The sequence below is a fragment of the Benincasa hispida genome, chromosome 3, assembly GCF_009727055.1.
Source record: "Benincasa hispida cultivar B227 chromosome 3, ASM972705v1, whole genome shotgun sequence".
Taxonomy (NCBI): domain Eukaryota; kingdom Viridiplantae; phylum Streptophyta; class Magnoliopsida; order Cucurbitales; family Cucurbitaceae; genus Benincasa; species Benincasa hispida.
The window spans coordinates 5,009,002-5,033,284 of record NC_052351.1 but is presented as its reverse complement, the minus strand read 5'-3'; the positions used below and the strand labels follow the sequence as shown (position 1 = coordinate 5,033,284).

At 36.1% G+C, this 24,283-nt stretch overlaps 1 protein-coding gene and 1 long non-coding RNA gene across 3 annotated transcripts; both read left to right on the top strand.

Annotated features, from left to right (window-relative positions):
• The first annotated feature begins 4,674 nt into the window (after positions 1–4,674).
• On the top strand, positions 4,675–15,646 carry LOC120073929 (protein SUPPRESSOR OF FRI 4-like). Of its 2 annotated transcripts, XM_039026849.1 has the most exons (4): positions 4,677–5,036; positions 5,521–5,621; positions 13,161–13,283; positions 15,122–15,646. In XM_039026849.1, exons 1-4 carry the CDS (start codon positions 4,846–4,848, stop codon positions 15,343–15,345), a joined length of 639 nt encoding a protein of 212 aa, XP_038882777.1. In that variant the 5' UTR covers positions 4,677–4,845; the 3' UTR covers positions 15,346–15,646. The 2 variants fall into 2 exon arrangements, with proteins under 2 accessions (XP_038882778.1, XP_038882777.1); XM_039026850.1 differs by lacking the exon at positions 13,161–13,283 and having other exon boundaries at positions 4,675–5,036.
• Positions 8,170–13,153, top strand: LOC120073930. The gene is made up of 3 exons (XR_005480846.1): positions 8,170–9,436; positions 9,511–12,868; positions 12,953–13,153. It is a non-coding gene; the product is annotated as an uncharacterized LOC120073930 (long non-coding RNA).
• Positions 15,647–24,283: the final 8,637 nt, after the last annotated feature.

The following is a 24,283-nucleotide window of genomic DNA, read 5'->3' as shown; positions in this document are numbered from 1 at the left end:
AAATCACCTTCGATGATCACCTTTGAGCAAGCAACTCCGACGACCAACTCAAGGCTTCGACAACCACTTTCGACGATAAACTCCGACAACCAACTCTAGTACCACCTTCATGCGGCTAGCTTTGAGCTCCGACAGTCAACTCTGACTACAATCTCTAGCAAAAATCATATTCGATGATCAACTTCGACAACCACTTTCGCCCAACCAACTCCAGGATCCGAAAACCACCTCTGATGACAAACTTCGACAACCAACTCCAGTACACCTTTATGTGACCAACTTCAGGCTCCGATAACCACCTTCGACTATAAACTCCAACAAAAATCATCTTCAATAATGAACTTCGACAACTACTTCTGACTATTATAAGACTGATAACTATTAAAGTTGTAGGATTGTATCAATAGCAGCGAAAGCACAATGATCATCTAAGCATTCAAATTCACTAATTTTGGCATAATATAAAGCATGCTTCTGCAGAAAAAATGGGTTTCAAGACATACCTCTTGTAGAACTTCTTCAAAGCTCATTCTTCAGCTGCAATCTTCTCCATATCTTGTTGTAGACCACCTCAAGATCTTCTCCACTATTCTCTTGGTGCTCTAGATTGAATTGTGGGACTCAAAATAAGCTTGAATCAAGGGATGAAGGAGAAAAGCTCACTGCAGCAACCTTGTTGAAGAACCATTCTTCAAACCGAATTTTCTCTCAAAATTCTGCAGATTACATGCCCGATTTTCACCCAATCTCTTCATTATATTGCTGATCAACATGCAAAGAGAAGAGCTGCATGAGTTGTAGCTCATGCTTGGAGAAGACAAGGCAAATATATTGTTATATGTGTGAACTAGTTAAAAGATGGATAATGGAAAAACCCATTTTTCCATTTTGTGTTTTAGTTTTCCAACTTTTCAATTTTATCTAAAAATCAAATTTTGATTTAAAAAATCTATTTGATTTTAAATGAAAAATTAATTAATTTCATAAATTAATTATTAAATAAAACTTAATTAATTTAATATCAAATATTAAATTAATTTTAACACATATTCATCTTTATATATTTAAATTATATTTAAATATATAAATTCTCCTATTTCGTTTAATTCTAAAATTAAACATAATTATATCTCATATAATTACAAATTCCCTTAATTCTAATTTGAACGTTTCAAATTAACTTATCACGTTATTCTAGAGCTAGTCCGTTATGAGCTAGTAGGGGGACCTCGCGGACCTACAGATCATGGGTTCCAACGATCCGAGATTAATTGGCTAAACTCATTAGACCAAATTAATCCACATTCGTTAACTAATGGGTCACTCCACTAAAGCCAATAGTTGCATTCCCCTCACTGTAGATATATTATGTCCACATGATTTAACTATAATCAGCAAGTCGACCCTTCACAGGTTATTCGTAATAATGGTTGGGTCAAATATCTGTTTTACCCCCGAGATTACGTCTTACTCCTAAGTCCCTACTAATTCTCTAATGAGCAACTGGTTTGTGATCCAATCACTAAACCAAACTCTCTCAGCATAGTGAAAGGGTGGGGCCCTTTATTCAATACCTGGATTCAGTACTTGAGAGAACAACCTTTCTCCTATCCTTAAATCGGGTAGACGTGAACTCCGTCTTGCACCCTATATCTCCAGCTATCTATCCGGTCTTACCTTTGAGATGGGAGTCTTATTGAACCAGCATTGTTGAGCCAACCCTCACCTATGCAAATATAAGAACAATCTCGAATAAACAGGAGTTCATAGTTTGACCAGGATTAAGATCGAGTTATCTAGGTCATCTAGGTGAAATAGTCAGTCTTAAACATTAACAACATTATAAAGTAAGAGTGACTTATTTCTTGGTCCTGATCTTATGCAAACTCATTGCATAGAACGCCCTCACTCCTCATGTCATAACATGTACGAATTAGAATCACATCGTATGTAGCACTTTACAACTATTTGTAACAACTACAAAGTAGGCCGCATCCAATGGTGTTACCAGAATAAAGTACCCAGCCTCATTCATGTACCATAGATCATTTTGACTATTTACTCGAACCTGATCCACTCTTATGTCTCCATATAAAGTTCAAATACTCATACAATAGTCATGAGTCTTAGTTTATTGGATTTAGACTTTCATACAATTTATGAGATCAATAACAAGTATATTGATAATAGAAAATGTTTATCATTTTACAAACTGCGAGTTTTTAGAACATAAAACCCAACAAAAGTATGTTGTAGGGTTGTTGATTATATAAAAAATATTATTTTATCTACATTAAGTACAATATTTATACATAATAAATTCACATATCAAATGAGTGTTAAGAATATTTAGACGAAAAGTATGTAATAGAAAAGTATGTAAAAGTGTGTATGTAGTGGAAAAGTATGTAATATATATATAAAAAAAAACCATAAAATGAAAAAAAAAATTCGTAGAACATTTTCCAGCAAGAATTAGTGAGAAAATTGATACTCCAAATTTAGAGAAAATGAAAATGAAACTGTTGAAAAAAATGTTGTGACATTCCATTGGCTGTTACGATAATGGGAGAGATTTAATTAAAAAATACATGACATAGTAAAAATATAGAGCAACAATAGGAAGAAAAAGCAAAAAAAAAAAAAAATGATAATGAAATTCATGGAGAAAAATTGATTAGAAAGTTTTGATTTCACTTTAGTTTCTCATTTTCTTTAACCATATTTCTACCATAAATGTAATGGGTTAATTGTTGTTGATTGCCAAAAAAAAAAAAAAAAAAAAAAAAAAAAAAAAAAAAAATTTTAAAAAATAAAAAAAAAAAAAAAATGCAATTCATATTTTATTCAAACAAAGATGTGTAGAATTATTGAATAAAAAAGTTTCAAAACAAAAATAGTAATCATAAAAGCATATTATTTAGAGTTCAAAAAACGAACCAGATACCTAGACAAATTCTGCACCTCTAACATAGATACATGATCTCAGACTAAACACATCCACATATATATATAAACTTCACAGAATTTCATAGACATGTGAACTCTAACATCTTATCTCAACTCAGCGTCCCAAACAGCCAAATAAAATTTTTTTCCTTTTTGACTTTCGGTAAAAAAAAATGTAAAGCTATATGTATATGCTATACAGTATAATTTAAATAAACAAATGCATTAAGAGGGAAAAAAAAGAAGGCAACAAATCGAGAATTGGAGCGAGCGAGTAAAAAAATGGACAATTGACAAGAATGATCTTTTTCAAGTTTTGGTTTTGATTTTTGGACCCTTATTAAAAAAATGTTTTTTTACCCCACAATTTTGAAAATGAATGAAAATTACCCTAATACCCTTCACATTTCAAAACTCACTTAAACCCTCCAAACCCTCACTTTTCTTTTCCATTTTCACTATTCTCCATTTCAAAAGTTCAATCTCACTCCATTTCACTCTCCCCATTCCACATTTCCTTGTCATTCTCATTTTCATTAAAGATCATTGGGATTTTTCAACTAAGATATGGATTTTCATTTTGTTTCACTCAATGTGTTAGTTTATGTTAGGCGTTATTGTGTGAATATTTGAAATCTATGTTAGATCTGTGTTGAATGTTATTTTTTTTCCCTAAAAATATCATGTTCGACATTTTCTGAATAAGTTTGAGCCTAAAATGTGTTTTTAAAAATTGGTCTTACCTAGCTGGGCTTTATAACATTGTGACCAGGTATGTGACCGGGCGGGCAAGTTTGAGGTTGCTTGAGGATAGATTTGGGGAAGAGGGATTGTGCCCGGTGGTAGACCAGATGGGCCGTAAGTGATTTCGACTGGGTATGGGTGGGAAAGACCGAGTATGGGCAGAAAAGACGGGGTATGGGCAGGAAATATAGGAAAGGACGATGGGGAAGGGGGCAAAACCGGGTAGGTGTAGATGGCGCCCGATCTCGGCATGCCGGGGTATGGACTTGGTAGGGGGCTGTCTCTTATACACATCTAGATGTGTATAAGAGACAGGGTGGGTATAGGACTAAACGATTGCTTAGCTTTGATCGATGGGAACAGGAGGGCACCAGGTAGAGAGGGGGCGGGTATGGGACTAAACGATCGCTTAGTACCATCGCCTAGTACTAATCGATCGCTTAGTTATGATCAATGAGAACTAAACGATACGTTGGATTTTCTAAACGATGACACTACATGATCACACTAAGTGATGCGATAAAGTGTTACACGATAGAACTGAGCGATCGTTTATATGTAAACCTAAGCGATCGTGGCGTGGGAACTAAACGACACGTTGGATTTTCTAAACGATGGCACTACACGATCGCTTAGCTACAACGTGCGCTAAGCGATGCGATGAAGAGCTACGCGATAAAACTGAACGATCATTTAGATGTAGACCTAAGCGATCGTGGCATGGGAACTAAACAAATTTTTTAAACGATGGCACTACACGATCGCTCGGACGGGCATTGGACTGGGTAGACGGGGCAGGTCGTGGGGGGTGCTTCTGGATTTTGGCCCGGCCCGACGTGGGAACTAAATAATTTTTTGTCAATTATTTTTGGATAAAATATTTTTTTTGTGAATAAATCTTTGAGGTGGAGAAATTTTTTTAATAAATTGAAAGTGAGAATTTAGTAAAGGGTATAAAAGTAATTGTACAGTCAATCTAAAGAAACCCCCTTTCCGGATAGAAGAAGGCCACGAACAAAACCCTCGATCTTCGTGATCTCTGTTCGTTTGATTCCCTCCAGTTCTCGTTTTTTCCCCAAAATCCTGTGCTTTACGAAGATCTCGTCTCGTTTCAGAATTTGAATTTAGAGCGGTACGGTGTGTGCTCTGGTTATGGGGAAGAAGAAGAGAGTTGTGTCTAAGATATGGTGTTACTATTGCGACCGAGAATTCGATGACGAAAAGATATTGGTGCAGCATCAGAAGGCCGAACACTTCAAGTGCCATGTCTGTCACGAGAAGCTTTCTACTGCCGGCGGTATGGTCATCCACGTTCTTCACGTCCACAAAGAGTCAGTCACCAAGTATGTCACTCTTTCCTTCTCTTTCCCTTTCTCTCATCAACGAGAAGTCTACAATCAACTTTATTTAGTGCAAATATTCGAGGGTAGCTTCTTCTTTTCTTAATCCACTTGTTTTACGACCGGTTCTGGTTTATAATTGGATTTATCTTTCTTAATGTGTTCGAATGATGAAATTCTTGTTCAGCAGCAAGAAATTGTTTCATCGGTGAACTGTATTATAGACTGCTACCGTCGTAACAATTAATTTGGTAGAGTTCCACATGTTGGATTGTAGGATTTGAACATGAAAAGATATTGGGATATTGTAGTAGTTAGGAAAAGATATACTAGATAGACTTGCCCCTCAACGGAGCTTTTTGATTTTTTCTAAGATCAAAGCACTTTTCTATTAATTAATTACATAATTTCTGATTCTGAACTGGTATATTTTGTGTTGGTCACGTTTATTCTAACGTTTCTATTGTTGGTGGTAATCTTGTAATAGAGTTCCTAATGCAAAACCAGGTAGAGAAGCAACAGATATTGAAATATATGGAATGCAAGGAATTCCTCCTGATGTCTTGGCAGCACACTATGGAGAGGACGGTGAGGAATCTGAATAACTCATCCATGCTCTGTCTTTATATTTATCTATACTTTATTATTGGTTTCTTACTTCTTTTCCTCTGCCTCTCAGTCCTTCTCTTGCATGCTTAAACCTACGTGTAAATAGACATATGAGAATATAACGAGTTTATGGGTCTGTTATGTTTGTGTTTAGGCAAGGATAACTCTCTTATAAATAGAAGAAACTTTATTCTTTTTAATTTCCAAACTGAGACGTGAATTTGCTAAATCCCCCCCTATTATTCTTATTTCTTGTTAATGAGGACAATTCTCCTGTGAGTTCGGTATCCCCACCCCAATCTCTACCCTCACCCATATTACTTCTTTGAGTTGTTTCTCCTATGCTTTTTTCTTTGATGATTCCTTGACAAATATGGTATCTTCGGATTTCTTTTTTTGGTTGGATCAGTCTATGTGCATATGAAAATAATAGCACCGCCCCCCCCCCCCCCCCCCCCCCCCGGAAGTTATTGTTAACCGTTGAACCACGCCAGTCCTATGACCTTTAAGCATCTGAATTCTGTCTAGGAGGTTAGTGGAAGGGACTTGCATCTATATTGAGTTGGGAGCACATTCCTCAAACTACATGACATACACAGTCCAAGGTCCTAAGGGGCAAGAAGTAAAAAATATTTTTGGGTCTTGGGATAATGGCACATTCAAACATCTCCAAGGAAGCTAACCATAACAAAGATCTAATCGTTGATGGTGACTATTGGTAAGGTTAAGAGTGTCAATGGAGATTAGACTAGCTGTTGGAGGTTAGGAAACATAACGTTCTTTGTTTCGGTAGTGGTTTATTCTTGGAAGCCATCAAATAATATCTAAGGATGTTTTTGTTTGCCCTTTGAATAAGATAATCTCCCCAAGGAAGCTGACCATAACAAAGATCGGATCATTGATGGTAACTATTGGTAAGGTTAAGAGTGTCCATGGAGATTAGACTAGCTGTTGTAGGTTAGGAAACATAACGTTCTTTGTTTCAATTGTGGTTTGAAGAGGAATTATTCTTGGAAGCCATCCTATAATATCTGAAGATGTAGTAAGTGTGCTTTTTCTTGCTCAGTTTTTTTACTTCCGACGATGTGCGAGACATACGAATGTAGCAAAGAGAACGAGTGAGTGTGGGTTTCTTAGTGTGCATTGATACATGTAAGTAACTCTTAGTTGATCGAGGATGAGGGGAGAGAGCTATGAAACAGTAAGCATCGAGTTGAGACTATCGAGTGCCAAGCATCGAGTATCATGTAGTGTTGAGCGAGTAGCAAGTATAATGAGTATTTAGCAGTTGCCTATTTTCCTAACTGTTCACTTTTTGTATTGTTTTTCTTGAAGGATGGTGAAGTATATATTCTTACGTTATGGTGGTACATGGGACGACACAGAAAAACGTTATACTAAAGACCGTTTAAAGGGTTTGCTAGTTCCAAGCACATTGACATATAATGAGTTGGTAATCTAGTATTTGAGATCATGCAAGTTAGTTCGATAGAGTTCAAGATTATAAAGAGGGTGACATATAAGATGGATATTGATTCTCATCCAATATGCTTAATGAACGATGTTGATGTTAAATTTTCCCTCTCATGGTACGACCGTACATGACCGTAGGTATTGTAAGTCTTGAGAAAATCGAAGAAATTCATCCATTTTATTACCCAGAGAAAGAAGACCAACCCATGTGTGGAGTTGATGTCAATGAGCATGTTGTTTGTCCATCGGGTGTCTCACTGGAAAACGACAACATCGATGTTAATATCGCGAACATATTGCATCTGAATGTGATAATAGAAGATGTTAGGACATGTGTAAATGAGAATGTAAGGATAGAAGAGGAAGAGGTTAAGAATGAAAAACAGACAACCCCGATTGTTTTAGGGAGTAATCCTTCTGTTATGAATGATGAATAGTCAACCCAACTTTTTTTAGAGAGTGGTCCTTCTGTTGTGAATGATGCACAACCAACTCTGATTCTGTCAAATGATTTTGGCCATTTTGTTGGGAGTGTGGCTTGCCAAAATCAAAACAATTTACCATCTAATAGTAACGTCAGAACGGGGGACTTGATCATGCAACCACAGTCGTCCATAGGATTGGTGGATACAGTTGAAGTAGGTCAAATTTTCTTCAGCAAAAATGATGTAAAGATGAGGTTAGCAATGTAGGCCATTAAGAACAACTTTGAGTTGCGAGTTAAAAAATCGAACAAAAAATTGTATAGTGTTTGGTGTTTACACCAGACTTGTAAGTGGGTCGTTCGAGCAATTAAAATGGATGGACTTGATATTTTCAAAATCACAAAATGCACGCCCAATCACACATGCTCGATTGAAATATTGAATCATGACCACAGACAAGACAGTGCATTCGTTATTGGTCACTCAAGGATAAGTTTGGCATTGGTCGAGGGGACAAACCACACGATATTATTGGGGATATGCGGTATCTGTACGGTGTCAATATTAGTTATGACAAGGCATGGCGCTGTCTCTTATACACATCTAGATGTGTATAAGAGACAGGCTGCAGGCGTAGAGTAGAGGGAAAAACTAAATTTCTTTTATTTTTTTAACCTTAAATTTATATATATTTTTTAAGATTAAGTCGAACCCTAATTTGGCTAGTCAACACCCAATATACATACATATATCTATGTATTTCCTTTTCCTTTTCCTCTTTAACCTCTCAATCTCCCACAAAAATAATCCATAAATCCAAATCACCAAATATAAACTTAATTATTTTATCACATTTAATTCGATGTCCAACTCCAAAAATCGAAAATATAATTCCAAATAGTTCGAGACAATTAATTTAAAAACACTCAAAAAAATTCGAGATGTTACAAATGTAATAAGGGATGTTAACTTATGTTGTTCTCAACCCAATTACTATCACGTGTTAGCTCTAGGAACAGCTCCATCGTGCAGTTCCTCCTAAAGAGGACTTCATTACCTAGCCAGTGAGGACCTATATCCACGTTGGTCAATCAGACCATGAACTCATTCATTACATCCTCTGGAATAGCATGTGCCGGGTAATAGGGGACGATGCCGATCGGACGTTGAACGAGCTGAATGTATTTCTGCTTTTTTCCCGTCACCCTTGCCGTGTCAACTGGAGGGGTGTACGGTTGTGTCGGCTTCCTCTTCCTACTTGTCCGTCTTTGTTCCCCTCAATGTCCACAGGCTCGCCCTTCACCTCAAGGTCTAGATCGGGCCATAGGTTCATCCTTCACCATGAGCTCGCCCTTCACCTTGAACTTTTTCAATGCCTGTGGTGGAAGAAACTTAGGATGTGGTAGGGTCAATGAGGGAAAGGGTGGTACATCGGGAAGCAATATAGCAAGAGGAGTGGTAGATAAGAGGGATGGGGGAGAACGGTGGATATTGTAACGTTGGGGAGGATGGGCTTGATGGAGGATGGAGGGTGGAGGGATGGGGTCACGGGACTTGGTGGAAGTTGGAGGAATGAGGTCATGGGACTCGGTGGAAGGTGGAGGAATGGGGTCTTGGGACTATGTGGAAGGTGGAGGAATGGGGTCATGGGACTCGATGGAAGGTGGATGAATGAGGTCTTAGAACTCGATCGAAGGTGGAGGAATGAGGTCATGGGACTCAGTGGAAGGTGGAAGAATGGGGTCACTAGTCTTGGTGGAAGGTGGAGGAAGGTCACGGGACTCAGTGGCTGATGGAGGAGTGGGGTTAGGGGACTCGGTGGAAGGTGGAGGAATGGGGTCAATAGTCTCGGTGGACTACGTGCCTAAACCCTATATCATTTACGAAGTATGTTAGGTCAAACACAACATGTTATAGATTTACATTAGAACAAGTTAAAGATAATATTANTCATTTACGAAGTATGTTAGGTCAAACACAACATGTTATAGATTTACATTAGAACAAGTTAAAGATAATATTACGTGCCCGACACAATGACCGCAGTAGGCTGGTGATTGTTTGTACGCCAACCGGAAGGACACTCAGATCAGACTTCACATCTTTCAAATTTGACTGTACATCATCCAATTTATGCTCCACCATAGACACTCTCTACAAATGCCCACACCCCTTGTGGACTCGAAATAGGATATATTCGACCAAGGCGACACTCGCTCCTCAGTTGGGGGCACATGCTCGTCAGTAGGGAGCTTGTGAGACTCATTATAAGGAGGGTGAATCTCGTGTTCTACTTTTAAAGTTCTGGCTTGTGAAATCGATGCTCGTGACTCTCTATTCACTGGAGTTACTATGAGCATCCTCATCATGGTGCGATCTATGTGTCTCTGAGGAGCTCGTCTCGGCATCAATGGCTTGTATACGGGTCGTTCATCAACCTTAATGTCTCTATACTGCCTCTCCCTATCGGACATGATCAATGGTGTGGGTGTGATCCTTGTCTGTACAAAATAATGAATAATTTGTTAGTTATATGTGACATTCACCTTAAATCCGAGTAAATTGTGATGTGATACACTAATCTCAATGGACTAAAACATGTCTCATTGTATTGCTCTGGTCGGCGGTGAGTTTGTACACTCCCACCTCAGGAATCGAGGTACGATGTGTACATTTAGTCAGATTGCAACTTTTTCAGCAACCGTTGAAATGATCTCGTATGCTCACACCTACCATATTTCATAAACGATTATAAAAGAAGAATAAGTAGTAAGTGACATTGACACTACAATGAGTAGATCTCGTATCGCCGATGAATGGATATTATCTAAATTGCATGAGGAAACTCCGGTAGGTTGTACTTGACAATGTAGTGCTTATTGATCTTGGACCTTTTTTTTGTAGTTCTCTACCTTAACACTCAATCCTCTTTGTAGTCCAAGTAACGTCCTCTCCCATAGCACGTGGCCCCAATCCATGGAATTGAAATAATTCAAATCCTCCACATCAATTAATAAGGTCTTGTCGACATTGACCCTTGTCTTCTCCCTTCCCATCATACCCCAATTTAGTGTAATAGACCAATGCCATCTTCACAGCATCCATGTCGTTCTCAAACTCTATCTCTTTTTATACTGTCTCTAAGGTACCAATGTGAATGTCCCCTGCAAAATCATTCTTCAAGTACCTACTACGCAGTGATCCAAGTGCTTCACCCCTTCTCACAACTGTTGGATTAGGTGACCACCACAATCCTGTTACCAATAGAAAGTCTTCTTTGATGAATGCTACAACTGTACCATTCAGATCAAAGGTCATTGCATCCTTCCTATCGTCTACAACCTCCCTCAATAGCATGTAATGGACCAATGGATTGTTGAAGATGATATCCACGTCCACAAATCTCCCAAATACCGTTTTCCTGAAGAGGGCAAGCTGAGTGGGAGTAAGCTTCTCTTTCACTATCTTGTTAGTTGTCTCAATGTGAGAGGATAGGCCACCTTGGCCTGGGAAATGATCATGGGGAGGAATCTTGAATTGTTTAGTCATACTGCACAGAATAACAAAAAACACCAAAAGAGCTAAGAATTCTATTCAATACACGATGCACGATACACGATACTCAATACTCGATTGCTCTATACCTGATACCTTATACATGCTACATGGTGTCCCTTACTTGCTATATGGCATGTGACTTAAGAATTCTATTCAATACACGATACTCGATTCTCGTTACACGATGCACGATACACGATACTCAATACTCGATTGCTCTATACCTGATACCTTATACATGCTACATGGTGTCCCTTGCTATATGGCATGTGATTGGATGGTCGATTATCGAGCATTCGATTTGATTTTCGCCTTCTGAACTTATCCTACTCAAACTCAAGACTCTAGACGGTCCGAATTAACAAAAATATGAAAACTGAAATGAAACAAATTCGAGCTCCAACCAAACATGCAAGATATGAAAATCGAAATGAAAAACGTATTGGTCGAGTATCGAGTAACAAGCGCATGTCGAGGAACATGATGCCAAAATATACAAAGAAAGAGATGAATGATGCCAAAACATAAACAAGGAGAAGAATGTTACCTGATGCAGAGATATTCGAATTTCGAGTGTAGAGGTATTGTCATCGAGGGATATACAATCGGAAGAACAAAGAGAATAGTCTGAGCTAACACAGAAGTGGTGAAATAATAGACTTCAAACGCCTTCAAACGGGTTAAGAATTAAAAATAATCGAGTATAAAGTAATTGAGAATCGAGTATACACATGTCGATTGCAGTCGTATTGAGTGACCATGTACCTGGATATCGAGTGATCGTGCATCGAGGAACGAGTGAGGAAGTAATTGAGTATCGTGTATGACGTGGATATGATCGAGTATACACATGTTGATTGGCAGTCGTATAGAGTGACCATGCATCTGAATATCGAGTGACTTGCATTGAGGAACGAGTGACGAACCATCGAGGATCGAGTAACTTTGTATTGGCAGGCGCTTGGGGTGCATCACAAGGACATATCAGTAAAATTACACGTGAATGACGTAAGCAGGAGGCCATTTTCCATTACTTTATCTACAGATGACACTTTTCATTTGGGCCTCCCAAATGAGACCATCCGTATAAAAAATACGATTCGATTCCCTACCCATTTAATTAATTAAAATAGAAAACAAATAGATCAACCCATAAAAATTAGGAACAAAATCTTCCTTCTCGTCTCTCGTTAGAATCTCAAATCACCGATCTTTCTTGCAAAGTGCCAAGTGCTGTGCGACTGCTTTTGAAGCCCTAAGTTGTGGTCCGAATCTGCCATCTAGTAAGCTCACTCAATGTTTTGTGATTTGCATTTATGAATTATTATATGGGATTTGTAATCGAGACTGCTTATTAGTGGATGATCCATCTCTGGGACTTGTTTCTTGTTTCTACTTTTTTTTGCTTGTTTGCTCTCTATGTGGTCTTTCATCGTTATGGATGCTTATTCGGTGGTTTTTGCCTTCTCTTTTTTGTTTTCTTTCACCTGTATATGAATTCACTGATCTTCAAATTTGTGAACGCTTTATTGTCTTTTCATTTTCGTTCATCGACATGATGAAGTTTATGAAATCTAATATGGGAGGATTTCCTTATTATGTTCTTAAATTGTGAATCAAAACGTAAATTACTTTCTAAAATAGCGTATGTTATTTTCTTTATTCCACACTTCTAAGTATGTTACTTACCATAATCTAATTTTCCACTTGCCCTTAAAATCTCCACATGTGCAAGAATAAAGAAGAGGGCAGAACAAGGAGTTCACTTTAGTAAAGCCATCCTTTTTCTACTTTTTCTTTCATTTTCCATTTAGAGAAATTGAAATCGATCTCATAAGGACTTGTTGTTTGCAGTATGGCTGAACTCAAATTTTCTAGAATCCATTTTGTGTCCTCCATTGCCATGCAAAAGGTCATCAATGAAAATTTGGAGGTTTGGTTTGGTGACCTTTTGTTTGGTGTTATTTATTTATATTTTTAAGTTGTGTGAAGCATCTGGAACTCTTATTCTTGTTTAGTATTTTTAATTAAAATCTTATGTCTAAAAACTCTCTCTTTCCAGACATTGTTGACAAATTGAAGATACCAATGGCAAGTGTCATTACGAAGTTCTTCATTGCATCATTGTTTATGTGGATAACTCCTATCGCATTGTTATATGGTTTTAACCATAATTTGATTCCTGGTAAGATTTATTGACATGACATAAATACCAACATCCATCGCTTATGTGGTTGCTTTGCACCCGAAAGATTTTTTGTGGATATATTTTCATTTTGCACGGTTGTTTGTAGAGTTTTGTGTTTAATTGTGTATCAAATATTCTAGTCTTGTGTTATTGGTCTTTCTTTTAGTTAGTATTGTTGGCCCCTTCATTAGAAGCATCAACTGTACTAAATTCCCCTCACCCACTTGACAGATTGGTTAACGCCTTAGCAGAAAGTTACCCCTTAGCTTGCTCCAATTACTCTAACCCTCATGTGTTCCTCCATCCTCACTTGTTTCCGCTTACGTCTAAGCATTTTGAAGCCTCCATAGCTTTCCAAGCTCTCTAGCTTGATGGTTCCTTATTCCTATTTTATTTTCGCCCTTTACGAACTTATTCCTTTATACCACTTGCTGCTCTAGAGTCTCTGTATTTAGTTTTAAATTATTTAAGAAGGGTAGGTTGGTGATGCTCTCCGTTCCCGTTTCTTATTTTTTTTAAAAAATAATGGTTTGATTACTGTTCCCACTTCTTGTTTCTAGAAAATGGGAAACAGGAAACGATGACCCTGAGAAGCCAAACTTCCTTGAGATGTGTTTTTCTTTGTTCGAGTTCTTCCAACCTTGATCCTCACATTTCCCCTGCCCACCTTCGTTGACTTAGTAATGAATTCAAGAGCACCAAGAGGCAAGAGCTTTCTTCCTAGGCAGTATACCATCTTTCCAAAAGCACCCTTTATAACACATGTTCCCTACCATCGTTAAAAGCTTACGCCAGATTACACTAACTTTCAGAATTGGACTTCCCATTTATTGCCCCAATTTGCGATTGGAGGCCCAACACCAACTTACCTCCTTGTTAATATAAAGAACCCAATCTTTTCTAGCTTTCTTTTTATATTTTGGTCTTGTCTGGATGGTGTTACTTAAAGAGCATGGTTTAGTATGTGATGTACCCTAAGAGTCACCAAGGATAATTTTCTCCCAAAATCAAATCAAGCATCTTTATTTAGAATGAGAGGTGTTTAATACATGAGAGGGAACCTCCTATTTATAAAGGATTAATACACAAATAAGATAAAAGGGATTAACCTAGGGATTTACCCAAATTACCGTACTCCTATCTCCATCAGTATGCCATCTTTACAACTTCATGGCTACTGGTCATCAAACTCAATTATTGATTGGTAATATGTATTTTTAGGGAGTTATAAATTTTCTATTGCATGCTCAAAATTTGATCTTCTTATCTGCAAATTTGTTAGTATGGAGACAACTTTTGTGTGAAATGTTAAAATACTTCAGAGAAACGTGGAAACCTTGAACCCCCTCGTCTTCCTTCCTGAACTAGCTTACTATAAACCTCTCTCAAGAAGAGTTGCCCCCCTTCCTCACTACCTTTTTTACTCATAACCTTGTTCATTACCAAATCACTCTTGACACTACCTTTGACTGGCCCCTTTTAAGATAACGATCTTTCTTTGAGTAAAAATGTCACTTCATATTTGTTGGTATGGATATCGTCTTATCATCTTTTATTATGTTATTGAGTAAAAGTCAAAGAATTATAGTTTTGATCTTGTACTTTTTATTTCTTGTCAATAACTTATCTTTTCTTTTCCTCTGCCCTCCTTTGAGTGTCACTTCATAGTTGTTGGTATGGATATTGTCATATCATCTTTTATGCAGCTTTTATTCATATTTATTGCTTATTAAGTAAAAGTCGAAGAATTATAATTTTGATCTTGTACTTTTTACTTCTTGTCAGTAACCTGTCTTTTCTTCTCCTCTGCTCTTTCTTCCCTTTTATTTGAGCAGGTTCAACACAATTAAATCCGCATTCTCTTACACTCTTGAGTGGATTCCTTGCTGTCATATCAGTCAACGTTGTCATTGCTATTTATATTATAATGGCAATGAAAGAACCTTCTAGTAAACATGAACCGGATCCTGCATTTCTTGTCGAAGCAAAAGCTAGTATAAACCAATCTAATGGGAAATTAAATGAACCCTCACAAGCTCACAATAAGAAGGAAGAATAGGCCATGAGAGAGGGAGGCTTTGATTAGGAACAATCTCAAGGCTAATCTCCCAGTATTTTTTATGATAATTAGTCTCATGTGTGGTCAGATTGTCTGCTTGTCAATTGAGACTTGGGAAGAAAGAAAGTTCTGTTTCTTCACTTGTTTTGTTTTGTGAATATGGACTGCATTTAGATTTGATACTTTTGTTCCACTGGTGATGTTCTTCACTATTTGCTATGAACTCTTTGCTTCTACTGTCATAACGTGTAGAGATGTAATAGCCTTTGGGGAGAATTAAAAGAAAATTTAGATTATTGTATTTCTAACTTCGTAGTTCAAAATTTAACATAATCTTGAATTCTTGATGGTTTCAATCTTTTCATAAATCATAGTCCAAGGAAGGACCATTTCACTACTCATACTTTCAGCAAGAACAAAACCTTTGAACGTCTCCTAGGGTAAATTTTATGGCCTTCATGGGTAGAAGCAATTTCTCCAGCAACTATAAGGGGCTAGTTTAACTAGGGGTGTTCATGGGTTGGGTTGGGTTGAGAGACTTTTTAGACCCAATTCAATTGTTCGGATTGTTAATTTTTCAACCCAAATAACCCTTGTTAAAAAATGAACCCAACCGAACCCAACCGAACCATGAAATATTTGGGTTGGATTAGTTTGGGTTAACCGGGTCATTTATTTAAAATTTTGTTCTAAAAAGAAGCAAAACATTAATATGTAAAATCCAATTTAATTATTTTCATATATTGAATTAAGATTAACAACTCAATTTCAATTTATATAGTGAAAATTTTCTTTCTATAGTGCAAAAAAATTATTTTCAAGAGTTGTTTGAAGAATAAATTATTATAAAAATATTGGAATTAAATAAAATTAAAATCAATATATGTATAAATAATTTTGTTATAAGTAATAAAAATATATATATATATATTAAAGTTAATAATAAATTTGAGTTGGTTTGGGTTATATTAGGTGAACCTATGAACCAACTCAATTCATAGAATTTTCATTTATTTGAACTCAACCCAACTCAAACCGCACGGATTGGATTGGGTTGATCGGTTTTTTGAACACCCTTAAGTTTAACCATCTTTTTGTTTTTTTGTTAGTTATCACAAACTTTTTGAGGGAGTGGATGCATGCTACTTATAGAGAAAACTCTATAATTGCACTACAATAGCAATTATAGACTTTTCTTTATGATTTTTACTCGTGTCTACACAGTTGTTGAATACATAGAAAAAGACTAGCATGACAGGACCATGACCGACGTCTTATCCTTTGAGAATATTTCTTTTTGAAAAGAAGAGATTACGACAAGATTTTCTATATGGGATAGGACCCTCGTTTGGGTTTATCTCTATCAAATCTAGAACTGAAGCAAAATCAACTTGTGATCTTGCTCCTACTAATGAACTAATAATTGAATTTTTTGCCAATGTAAACTGTTCGTCTTCTTGGTGTGTTAAATCTTGAAGATGAACGTTAGCTTTGAACCAATCTTTCATTTTTGTTATTACTAGGTGAGAGTAATCAAATTTCTCCTACCATTTGATTTGAAGAGCTTTGCTCATTGCTTTGAAATTTTTATATGGTTCTAGTTGGAAATTCCAACAAAAGATTCACGAGATTTGAAAATATAGTGTAAATCTAAACGTCTTTAATAAATGAGACATATAGATGCTATTTTGAAATAAATGGTATGACCGTTGAACTTCTACTGGAAAATTTTCTTTTGAGAGTCCAAAATAGTTTCACCAAGATTGAAACCAATTTGGAAAATGCATCTTGTAGGCTTGCTTACAAAATGTCACAAACTAAGAATGGTGGTAACATTATACCATGCTCTCACGTAGTCACGGTATGTGTAAGTTTGAGATTTAAAAGGTTTTGATAATTTTTTGGTGACAAACATCCCTTGGTTTCAGTTGGATGGTGTCAGAACTTTGAAAATTCGTAACTTTGAGTAAACAATTTTTGATGGACCGGAACGGTCCGACACATGAGTAATTTCAATAGACTTAGTGTCTGCCAAAATAAACTCGTAAAAAGTTCTTGTCTTTGAAATATCATCTAGAAGATAGTTGAATCCACGAGGAAAGATTTGAGAACAGATCTTTTGGATGGAAGGTCCGTCGAACTTAGGTTTGATTGTTAAATCGACCATGGTTGTTTTTGTAAAATATCCCGAAATTGGTGGCCCTTGGCTTAACAATTTGAGAATATGTTGACGAGTTCTTTAGAACCAATTGAGAAGATGGCCTAGCGGGCTCTTATTTGAGCTGTGTGCACCAGAAGGTCGCAACAGTGTGGTCGAAGGTTGAGAGGAAGGTTTGAAGAGCCTGATTGAATAGTAAAGGCCTTTTGAGCAGAGCCTTGATGACGCCTGGATACGACTTCGAAATCTATATCCATGGCATAATCGTTTGCATTCATTAGAGATGGTGCAAAAGAATGAGAAATGGGTTGTTTGCCTTTTGAAGTGCTTGCTCTAGATGAGCTAGCTTGATTTTGAAATGACGGCCGGGGTTGTCAAGGTGGCCGCAGACGGCCTAGTGGTGGTTCCATGGGATTTTTTTAGATAGAGAAGGTAGATTAGGAGATTGTTTTGGGAGAAGATGTTCTCTCGAGAGATAGTTTGCAAGGGCATTTTCAGTGCCTTTTATAGGTTCTATGTAAACGATGGTGAAGTCTTGATATTTATTGATGTCATTCATTATTTTTTGAAATCCTGATGGAGCATTCTTTAATCTGAATGACATGACATTCCATTGAAACTGTCAGAATGGGACATTGAAAGCCGTCTTATAACGATCATCTTGATGGATTTGGACTTGCCAAAATCTTGATTTCATGTCAAATTTTGAAATTTTTTTTTGCAAGAGTGATTCTCTTAAGAAAATCTTGACGATTAGGAATTGGATACCTAATCCATTTGAAAACCTTATTCAAAGGTTTGTAGTTAATTACTAACCTTGGTACGTCTCTTTCCTTTTCGACTTGATTGTTAACATAAAAGGTCCAACAAGACCATGGGCTCTTTGATGGGCTTATAAGACCCCCTTTTAGGAGATCTGTTATTTCTGCAGTACAAATCTTTACCAAGTCTTTATTCATCTATATAGGTCTGGCCCTCATTGGGATTTGATCTTTGTTGAAGTCATCCACATATGGGAGGCTTACAATATGCTTTTTTCTGGCCCAAAAAGCATTGGGCAGATTTGAACAGATTTCTGTCCCCATTTTCTTCTGGAGATGTTGGATTTTCTCCTGAATAGAAGGTCTTTCCAACATGTCATCGATCATTTTTGTTTTGATATCATCATGTAGGAATTCATTTCCCTTTCTTTCTTGGATATCAAATTGATGAAATGAATTATTTCGTCCTCGATATTTAAGATGTACTTTGGAGTTATCGGGTGATAAAACTCAAAAGTAATTTCTTTTCCAAACTTTTGAGAAGTTATTCCCTTTTCTGTTACCACGAATGGGTATAGCTGGGTAAGAAAAGGTGTTCCTAAGACGATCTCTTCATTTAGATCCTTTACTAGAATAAATGTGTTTATGAAACACATGTTCTTGTTGCAAATATGCACCTTGAGTAGCTTATATTTTATCTGAAGAGGTTGACAATTGGCTTGGGTCAACCTTACTTTGGTCTTTTCAAAGTAACAAGAAGGTATTATTCCTTCTTAAATAAAATTTTGATCTGCTCCTGAATCTATAAGGGCCAGAGCTTCAGCTTGAAATCTTGAACTTTGAAAGTAATTTTTTATAACCATTTTTTGTTTTGAATTTTGCTAATATAGTTGTTTTTGTTAGCTTGAACTACCAATATTTCTTTCTTGAGGTTTCTCCTTCCGATTGTGTGACTGGAGGCCTTGAATTGACCCGTGATTCTTGAAAGGTGATAAAAGCATTTTCTAGATAAGATAAGCATTGCTTATTTTCAGCAACTTCTCTTTTGAGTATCTTTATTTCGGCATGAAGATCGTCTAACTTTGCTGGTTCTTGGAAGTCTTCACCTTTGATTCTATTTAATACATCCTGGAAATAATATATTATTGGCGAAGAGTTGCCTTTTTGCTTTGAATTTTTTCTTTCTAGGATGTCTTTTAGCTTTAGAAGACAGGTCCTTCTGGATTCTTCATCAGGTATCTTATTAATAAGGCCAAGAAGAGTTTCTGGATCTTTTGATATGACATTGATATAGCCATAACAAGGAATGGCCTTATCTAAATCATTGCTTTCGGAGAAAAAGTCTTCACTAGAAGAATTTTCTTTTATTTAGTTGATCATGTCTTTTGAGCTTGATCCTCAGATATGGACATATCATCGTTTAAGTTGAGAGCAAAGAGGAGAGATTGTTTTGTATCCTCATCGATTTCTAAATAGTTAATCTTTTGCTTCAAAGAACATTTGTTTGCAAATGCCCCTTTTGACTGCATTTGTAACAAATTGTATCCTTAGAGGAATTTCTACGTTTGTTCCTATGATAATACTTCCTTTTTTTGGAGCTTCCTTCTTCACGGAGCGGTTGCTTTCTTCTGTTATAGGCTTTCCTAGAAGAGTGTTTCTTCCTTTTCTTTTCTTCAAATGGCAAATTATTGTCCAACTTGTATTGCTTGCAGAAGGTTCGCTTTCGCTACGGCTCCGGTGGGTTCCCTTAACCAAGCCACTGCTATGTAAATTCCATCATTTTTATGTAGAAGTTTGTAGAATTGATCGTAATTTGACATAGTGTCTAAGCTGTGAAATATGTGGATATTTTATATGGACTTTTCATGGGTGTATAACTATCTCCATTCATATGAAGCTTTTTGGATTAAACCCAAAAGCAAGGTCATGTGGCCTTATGTCCAAAGTAAATACAATATCATACTATTGTGAAGATATCTGGAGGATTGTTATCCCTAATAAATAGTATCAAAGTCGCATCCTTAGTTTAGCCATGTTGATATAATCCCTAGATGTTGAACAAAGATGTGGTGAAATCTTGAAAGTAGTCATGATATGATCCATGATTGAACTCTATCAGATAGGCAATATGCTTTGGTGAAAAGGAGTTAGCTTAGATAAGAGTTAGATGGATGGATGGCTAGTACAGGAGAGGATCAGTTCGTCATTTGTTCGAGGAGAGGATGGTTGGAAATACGACCAAAGTCCCACATTTGTTAGATAAGATCATGGGTACATAGGTGTACATATATATAATTTCAATTGATTGAAAGTATAGAGATTTTATTTTATCGAGCATGTCTAGAATCTTGAAAAAAGAAAGTAAAGATTGATGATTGATGGTTGTTATGTGATTTAGCAACTTATAAAGAGACATCATGAATTAAACATGAATCTTCAATTTTGGAAACAAAACAAACCAGTTAGGTTTAAGTGGATCTTCAAATATTTTGATGCATATTCTCGTATGACTAAAATACTTGAAATAGTTACTATAAAGCCTTAATAACATTTGTATAATACATCACATGGATGTAAAAAAAGTCGTTTACTCAAGTTGTTTGAGTTGATTATGTGAATATTTGTTAATATCCTTTGATACAGGTGTTTACACAAACTTATTTGAGTTGATTGTATGATTATTTGTTTGCATGTTAATGATATACTGATATTTGCTACAAACATAGATGTAAGTAACAATATTAAGTTATTTATGTCCTTACAATTTGAAATGAAAGATTTAGGTGAGGGTGTTGTGATGCTTGGTATTAAGATAAGAAAAACTAAAAATGGTTATTTCTTTATGACAATCAGATTTGATTGTTTCGATGATATTCCTGTAAGAACACCTTATGATGTTAATATGAATCTTAAGAAAAATAAGGAAGATAGTGTTTCACGATTTGAATATGCAAAGATTATAGAAAATGTTATGTTTTTATGAACTAAACTAGACCTATTTTTGCATATGTTGTGAGTAGATATACACATAATCATGATAAAGATAATTTGATTGCTCTTTGTCATTTATTAAGGTATCTTGATGATACAATAGATTATTGTTTGCATTTAATATTTTTTGACATTTTAGAAGGGTAGTGTATGCAAACTGGGTAACTTAGAATGATGAAGTAAGCTTTACTATTGGATGTGTTCTTATTGGGTAGAGGAGTTATCTCATGGAAGTGTGAATTTATTGCTCTAGAATTAGTAGGACATCAGTAAGAGGGGCTTAGAAGCCTACTGAGAGATATATCATTGTGGGGGCATCAGTATCAATCTCTTTGTATTGTGATTCACAAACTGCCATAGGAAATACCAAGAATAGTGTGTATCATGGCAAGAGGAGGTATATACGCCTTAGACATGAATCTGTAAAAAAGTTACAGAAAGAACGATTATCTCATTGGAGTATATAAGGTCTGAGGGGAATTTAGCATACCTTCTCACTAAAGGTCTAACTGTAAGAATGTATCAACAACAACGGAAGCACAAGGATCATCTAAGCATTCAAATTTACTAATTTTGGCAAAATATAATGCATGCTTTTGTAGAAAAAATGAGTTTTAAGACATACCTCTTGTAGAACTTCTTCAAAGCTCCATCTCCAGCTGCTATCTTCTTCATATCTTGTTGTAGACCACTTCAAGATCTTCCCCACTATTCTCTTGATGCTCTAGATTGAGTTGTGGGACTAAAAACAAGCTTAAATCAAAGGATGAAGGAGAAAAATTCACTGCTGCAACCTTGTTGAAGAACCTTTCTTCAAACCAGTTTTTCTCTCAAAACTCTATAGATTGCATGCCCGATTTTCACTCTAAACTCTTCATTATATTGCAGATCAACATGCAAAGAGAATAGTTGCATGAGTTGCAGCACATGCTTGGAGAAGACAAGGTAATGTTAATGCTTCATGTGTGAGCTACTTAGGTGATGGATAATGGAAAAATCTATTTTTCCATTTTGTGTTTTTGTTTTCCAATTTTTCAATTTTATCTAAAATTCAAAATTTGATTTTATAAATCTATTTTGATTTTAAAAATGAAAATTTAATTAATTTCATAAATTAATTATTAAATAAAACTTAATTAATTTAATATCAAATATTAAATTAATTTTAACACATATCCATCTTTATATATTTAAATCATATTTAAATATATAAATTCTCCTATTTCGTTTAATTCTAAAATGAAACATAATTATATCTTATATAATTACCAATTCCCTTAATTTTAATTTGAATGTTTCAAATTAACTTATCACGCTATTTTAGAGCTAGTCCGTTACGAGCTAGTAGGGGAACCTCACGAACCTATAGATCATTGGCTCTAACAATCCGAGATTAATTGGCTAAACTCATTAGATCAAATTAATTCTCATTCGTTAACTAATGGGTCACTCCACTAAAGCCTATAGTTGCACTCCCTTCACTGTAGATATATTATGTCCACATGATTTAACCATAATAAAAAAGTCGACCCTTCACAGGTTGTTCATAATAACGACTGAGTCAAATATCTGTTTAACCCTAAGATTACGTCTTATTCCTCAAGTCCCTATTAATTCTTTAATGAACAATTGGTTTGTGATCCAATCACCAAACCAAACTCTCTCAGCCCAGTGAGAGAGTGGGGCCCCTTGTTCAAGACCTGGATTCAGTACTTGAGATAACAACCTTTCTCCTATCCCTAAATCGGGTAGNCCCTTGTTCAAGACCTGGATTCAGTACTTGAGATAACAACCTTTCTCCTATCCCTAAATCGGGTAGGCATGAACTCCGTCTTACACCCTATGTCCCCGGCTATATATCTGATTTTACCCCTGAAATTGGAGTCTTATTGAGCCGGCGCTGTTGAGCCATCCCTCAACTATACAAATCTAAGGGCAATCCCGAATAAACAGGATTTCAGAGTTAGCTCAGGATTAAGATCGAGTTACCTAGGTCATCTAGGTGAAATAGTCAGTTTTAAACACTAAACAACATTATAAAGTAAGAGTGACTTATTTCTTGGTCCTGAACTTATGCAAACTCATTGCATAGGACGCCCCCACTCCTCATGTCATAACATGTATGAATTAGGATCACATTGTATGTAGCACTTTACAACTCTTTGTAACAACTACAGAGTAGGCTGCATCCAATGGTGTTACAAGAATAAGGTACCCAACCTCATTCATGTACCATAGATCATTTTGACTATTTACTCGAACCTGATCCACTTATTGGATTTAGACTTTCATACAATTTATGAGATCAATAACAAGTATATTGATAATAGAAAAATTTTATCATTTTACAAACTGCGAGTTTTAGGACATAAAATCCAACACTAACAACGAGAGTAATTCTAGGATTTTCAACAAGTATGGGACTCAAACAATTATAGTGATCCATAGCCCTTTATCTGGGTGGTCTACTTCGATAGACTTGATGGTCCATAGCCCTTTATCTGGGTGGTCTACTGCAATAGACTTGATGGTCCATAACCCTTTATTTGAGTGGTACTAGTACGGACTTGATGGACATAATTAAAACCTTTAAAAATTCCATAGCCCTTTCTTTGGGTGGTCTTTGTTGGGATTGGTGTCCTCAATCTCTCTTGTATTCTCGTAGTTTGTAAACATTTTATAAACAAATTTTTATTAATACAATAATTATTATATTATGAGTATACACTCGCTCCAATAAATAAAGATCCTAGGTTATTTTATGTAATTTAAACATGTACGTAGAGACATATAAGTGGATCATGTTTAAATGATAACCTAAACGATGTGTAGTAGATTGATAAGGTTTGGTACCTTATCCTAGTGACACTATAGATGTGGCCTACTTTGTACATGTTACAAGTGTTGTAAAGTTCTACAAACGTTATGATGCTGATCACTCATGTGGAGACATGTGAGCGAGGGTATCCTATACAAAGAGTTTGTATAATACCTTAACACCAAATGAATAGCCTCATTATATAACAGT